Source organism: Dunckerocampus dactyliophorus, chromosome 8 (assembly GCF_027744805.1).
Source record: "Dunckerocampus dactyliophorus isolate RoL2022-P2 chromosome 8, RoL_Ddac_1.1, whole genome shotgun sequence".
Taxonomy (NCBI): Eukaryota; Metazoa; Chordata; class Actinopteri; order Syngnathiformes; family Syngnathidae; genus Dunckerocampus; species Dunckerocampus dactyliophorus.
This window is the reverse complement of record NC_072826.1, coordinates 28730338-28736337: the sequence shown is the minus strand read 5'-3', so window position 1 is coordinate 28736337 and position 6000 is coordinate 28730338. Positions and strand designations below refer to the sequence as shown.

At 40.5% G+C, this 6000-nt stretch overlaps 1 protein-coding gene across 2 annotated transcripts in view; it reads left to right on the top strand.

Annotated features, from left to right (window-relative positions):
• Nucleotides 1–472: 472 nt before the first annotated feature.
• LOC129186528 (retinol dehydrogenase 10-B-like) overlaps nucleotides 473–6000 on the top strand; it is an 11562-nt gene continuing 6034 nt past the window's right edge. The window contains exon 1 of one of the 2 annotated variants that reach the window (XM_054784869.1): nucleotides 473–2078. In XM_054784869.1, the coding sequence (XP_054640844.1) occupies nucleotides 1629–2078 (450 nt within the window). In that variant the 5' untranslated portion in view covers nucleotides 473–1628. The remainder of the gene's footprint in view (nucleotides 2079–6000) is intronic. The other variant, XM_054784870.1, reaches the window with a different exon arrangement.

The following is a 6000-nucleotide window of genomic DNA, read 5'->3' as shown; positions in this document are numbered from 1 at the left end:
GGCTGCCGTCGAGGAAAACGTCCGACTTGCTAAAGCAACGGAATTGTCCGTAAGTCCTTGAGCATTTGTCTAGTGATGATAAAACTTTGAAGATATGCGTATTAGATGTACGCTAACATGTAATGTGTCGAAAACGGCTCAATTGTGAATGTTTGACCCACAAGTCAGATAGGATCTGAAGACATTTTACTTGCAGGAAAGTCTTCCAAATGTGAAAAAAGCTTTCATTTGACCGCGAGTTCCTTTTACGCTAAACCGTTCTTTCATGAAAGATTACACACAAAACAAAACCTTTACTCGGTACAAAAACACTGTTTGAATTTTTATTATTAGAAATATATACTAATTATTTGGACTTTTTAAAAATAATACTATACATTATTTTGGACAATGTCATTTTTTTTGAACAAATATTACTGGAACACTAATAATTTTAATAATTTAAAAATAGTTACAAAAATGTTTTAAAAAATCCATCAAACAATATATTATATTTTATATATTTTACACTCCTAATTAACATAATTGTGTGTGTGTATGTTTTTACACACCATTCTGATACCGATCACATAGTTTTGTTTTTTTTAAATGTACTATTGGCTACATGATATGAAAAAGGGAACCATAAACTCAACTTCATTTAGACAAAAACATATTTGACTTTTTCAAGAGAACAAATGTCACTGGTGAAACTTAGAGGACGAGACGCCTTCTTTAATCCAACCGACACACGCAGCAGAGCAGCGACAGATCACTCAGATCACACCACAAGGACACGGAACACAATGCGCCTTCATACGCTGTTAAAAACAACAACAAAAAATCTGCGAATCTGTGAAAAGTGAATCGCGATATAGCGAAACACCGTATTAAATATTATATACTACTAATTATTTGGACAATAGCATTTTTTGAATAATTAAACACTAATTGTAACAATTAAAAAAAATATTACTAAATAAAATACATCCATCCATCCATTTTCTATACCGCTTCTTCCTCATTAGGGTCGCGGGGGCATGCTGGAGCCTATCCCAGCTGACTTCGGGCGACAGGCGGGGTACACCCTGGACTGGTCAAACAACCATTCACACTCACATTCATACCTATGGACAATTTAGAGTCTCCAATTAACCTAACATGCATGTTTTTGGAATGTGGGAGGAAACCGGAGTACCCGGAGAAAACCCACACACGCACAAAATAAAATAAATAAAATACATTTGGACAATACTTTGAGATATACATATAACCTCAATTATATTTTATTCTAATTATAATTACGTGTGAAGATTCAAACACAAACTTTATGAAAAAGTCATAAACAATTACCAAGATTACAGTATAAATCATCTAGTTTATTTTATACGATAAATACAAATAGTAGTAGCAGTATTCGCTGCCTTTAGTAATGGCTTGGTTGCAAGTTAAAAGACGTAATGTGTCAGTGCTTCAGTGTAAATGATGATTAATAATCTCTTGACTGCTCACTTTCTGGCATGCGACAAAAAAGCTTGTTCTATTGGTGCCACCAAGCGTCCAAATCCTAATCCGGTTATATAAAATGTCCATCCAATCCCCTGCACACAAACTCGGGTGGCCAGAAGAGCAAGTTGAAGGACAGCACCATGATCATCATCGTGGACCTGGTGCTGATGCTCATCGACCTGACCTACGCCATCCTGGCCGCCGTGGTGCAAACTTTCCTCCGGCCGCGGCTGAAGAGCATCGACGGGGAGCTGTGCCTCATCACCGGGGCAGGGGGTGCCTTGGGCCGCCTGTTCGCTGTAGAGTTCGCCAAAGAGGGGGCGCGGCTGGTGCTGTGGGACTGCAACGCGGCCGCCAACGAGCGCACCGCCCAGCTGGCGAGGGAGCACGGCGTCCAGGTGCACGCCTACACGGTGGACCTGTCCCGCCGGGAAAGCATCTACCAGGCTGCGGAGCGAGTGAGGTCGGAGGTGGGCGACGTGTCCATGCTGGTGAACAACGCAGGGGTGGTGGCCGGGAGGAGGCTGCTGGACTGCCCGGATGAGCTTTTGGAGCGCACCCTGCTCGTCAATTGCCACGCCTTGTTTTGGGTGAGACTGACGGCACTTTTTACGCACACAAACGGTGTGAAACTGTCAGTTAATGGGGGTCCATTTTGGCAAACACGTTCACATCTACCCGCCTGACATGAGTTATTATGTAACATCTATTCAGCCAGAGTGGACATTATGTGTGTGTACTGGAGTGTGAAGGGACGTTCACAGTACACTGGAACCTCGGTTAGCGTACGCCCGGGTTAGCATGTTTTTCGGTGAATGTGGAAAATTTAGGCCACACTTTTCCCTCGTCCATTCTCCGGTTAACGTACAACATGGCGCGCATCTTGACGTGTTGTTAAAACACTGCATGAGTCCAGTTGTGTTCAAAATGTACTTTTATCGCAAAACGCCCTTATAGCTTCTAAGAAAGAAGCTAGCTTGCTAACAAAATGGCAACCGGAACCGGAAGTCAGCTGTTGACTCTCAAACATGTTACCACAAAATATGTTTCTATAGTAAAACAATTTTAAATGCACATCAGCGAGTAATGAAAGAGATAAATGAGCATTTAAGTTTAATTTTCGCTTCGTTGAAGACGTGATTCTTGAGGTGAGCGTTCCCATATTAGCATCCTATTACCTCGCTAAACAAAATGGCAACCGGAAATTATGTTGCCCGCCTTGATGTCATCGGCGGTTGACTCAAACACAAAACACGTTTTTTATAGTTTTACATGCATAAAACAATTCTGAATGCATATAAATGACGAACACAAGTGATAATTTAACATTTAAGGTTACTTTTACCTTCATAGAAGACTGCCGTTTCCAAAGACACAATGCGGCAGCGAGACCAACCACCACCACCTTCCCGTTTTCAGTCACGTCAAGAATCACGTCTTCAATCAAAGTAAAAGTAACCTCAAATGTTCAGGTAAATCTATCATTGTCAAACTATAAAAACGTGCTTTGTGTTAATATTTTTGTCTTTCTGGAACGGATTAATTGGGTTTACAGGATTTCTTATGGAATAAATTGATTTGGCTAGCATCCATTTGGGTTAGAGTTGGACCTTCTGGAAGCTGTATCAAACTGTATCCCACTCTCAGCAAGCATTTTTATTCCGTTAGGGACAATGCTATAGAAAGGGAACTTGGATATACATTAGAGTAGTCAGTGTGCAACTTGTACAGCAGTGGACTGTAGACTCACTATGCAACACTCGGCCATTATTGTCTAAAAAGCTGGCAACACAAGTGAATACCGTGATTATCTTCCCTTCGCAGTCGAGCATGACAGCGCATGAGTGCTGCCGGCCCAGGGGAGCTGTGGTTCACTTGTGTTGCCAGCTATGGCTCTGTGTTGGCTCGTAAGTCTATACCTGCTATACACTGACAATGGTTGTTGAAATGTGAGGGGCGTACTCTGCTTTGGCAGCCACTGAATAGGGCAGGGGTGTTCAAAGTGTGGCCTGAGGGAAATTTAGGAAAAAAAAAGGTGTAATCTAATGACAAAGAGTTGGAATTCTAGGAAAATAACGTAATATGAGGGGGAAAAAAGTCATTTCAGTAGGATGAAGTTGAAATATTAAAGACAAGAAACTTTAAAAATATTAATTTTTTTTTAAAAGTATTATGAGAAATAAAAAATAGTAATAAAATTCAGTTGGGGAAAAGTTGTAATATGGGAATTAATTAATACTACAAAAGCAACTTTATAAAAGAATGTTGAAAGTTATATAAAAAAAATGAAAACGGCTGTAATTTTACAAGAATAACGTCAAAATATTGAGAGAAAAAGGTATTGTAAAGAAAAAAGTTGCAATTTCACGAGAGTAATGTAAATTATGGGGGAAATATGCCATGCCAGTTGAGTAGCATAAAGTTGAAATATTAAAGAAAATTTGTTTTTATGTATTGTTTTTATATACGTTTAAATATATGGATTTTAAAGTCATAATATAGTCAATATGAGAAACAATAAAATAAAGTTGTCCAATTTTGGAAAATTAGGTTGAGGAAAAATAATAATAATGGGAATAAAGTCATAATATTAAGAGAGAAAAAAAATGTATGAAGAAAGTTTAAAAATTTGGAAAAAAAAACAAAAAACAGCAGCGCAAAGTTGACACGAATCATTTTTTTCCCACCAATATGACGAAGCTGAGATGCAGGTTTTTTTGGGCGGTGACTTTGTGTTCTGGTTCCCCACGCCAGCCCACCACGAATGAAAGCATGTGATTCTGATGTTGATCCTCTTATAGAGCCAGTCTTGTGTTACAACATGAAAGCTCATTATCACGGAATACGCACAACACAGCGGACTTCCAGTGCAGTAGATATGTGCACTCATCAGCCACAACATTAGGTACACCTGTTCTGATGGGCCTGCTGTTCTAAGTTGCCTAGAAGGAACAGTTATGAGCCTCTGATAGTTTTAAGTGGTCATTACACATGTCACATGTTACACAATGTCTGATAAAAGCTTTACTAGTTTGTAATGGTTTAGTTTTTAATAAACACTATGGAACAGAATCAGGTTAGCCTTTACACGTCACTTATACAGACGGACAAGCGAAATTGTGCAATCACCCGTCCCTACATGTACAGCGGTGTGAAAAAGTGTTTGCCCCCTTCCTGATTTCTTCTTTTTTTTTGCATGTTTGTCACACTTAAATGTTTCAGATCGTAAAACAAATGTAAATATTAGTCATTGACAACACAACTGAACATATAATGCAGTTTTTAAATTAAACTTTATTAAGGGAGGAAAAAAGCCAAACCTACATGGCCCTGTTTGAAAAAGTGATTGCCGCCCCCCCGTTAAAACATAACTGAGATGAATTGAGATCTATCAGTGTGGAAAAGGTTATAAAGCCATTTCTAAAGCTTTGGGACTCCAGCCAACCACAGTAAGAGCCATTATCCACAAATGGTCAAAACATGGAACAGTGGTGAACCTTCCCAGGAGTGGCCGGCCAACCGAAATGATCCCAAGAGCACAGCGACGACTCATCCAAGAGGTCACAAAAGACCCCACAACAACATCCAAAGAACTGCAGGCCTCACTTGCCTCAGTTAAGGTTAGAGGTCATGACTCCACCGTAAGAAAGACACTGGGCAAAAACGGCCTGCATGGCAGAGTTCCAAGACCAAAACCACTGCTGAACAAAAAGAACATTAAGACTTGTCTAAATTTTGCCAGAAAACATTTTGTTAATCCCCAAGACCTTTGGGAAAATACTCAAAAGTTGAACTTTTTGGAAGGTGTGTGTCCCATTACATCTGGCGTAAAAATAGGGGCGCATTTCAGGAAAAAAACCATCATACCAACAGTAAAATATGGTGGTGGTAGTGTGATGGTCTGGGGCTGTTTTGCTGCTTCAGGACCTGGAAGCCCTGCTGTAATAAATGGAAGCATGAATTTTGCTGAAGGAAAAAGTCCGGCCATCTGTTGGTGACCTCAAGCTGAAAGCAACTGTCGCTGCTAAGGGGGGCCCAACCAGTTGTTAGGTTTAGGGGGCAATCACTTTTCCACACAGGACCATGTAGGTTTTTTCTCCCTTAATAAAAAAAGGTTTCATTTAAAAACTGCATTATGTGTTCAGTTGTGTTGTCAGTGGCTAATATTTACATGTGTTTGATGAACTGAAACATTTAAGTGGGACAAACACGCAAAAAAAAAACCCTCAGGAAGGGGGCAAACACTTTCTCACCACTGTACAACACGTCATACAATATGACGGGGGGGTAGACAGGACAGGATGACTGGGCGATAAAAGGGGGAGAAGAAAGGGAAGAACAAGAGGAGGGGAGGAGAATGCTCCTATGGGGGAGTACAGTAAAACACCCAAATAAGCTTTACAACATAAGAACTTAAACACTTGCACCAGGGGAGGGGGAAAAGTGGGTAGAGGTGTTCCAGCGCAGGCCGGCTGCCAGCTGCAGCAATTGCAGCCAGGACCCCGCCTGTCC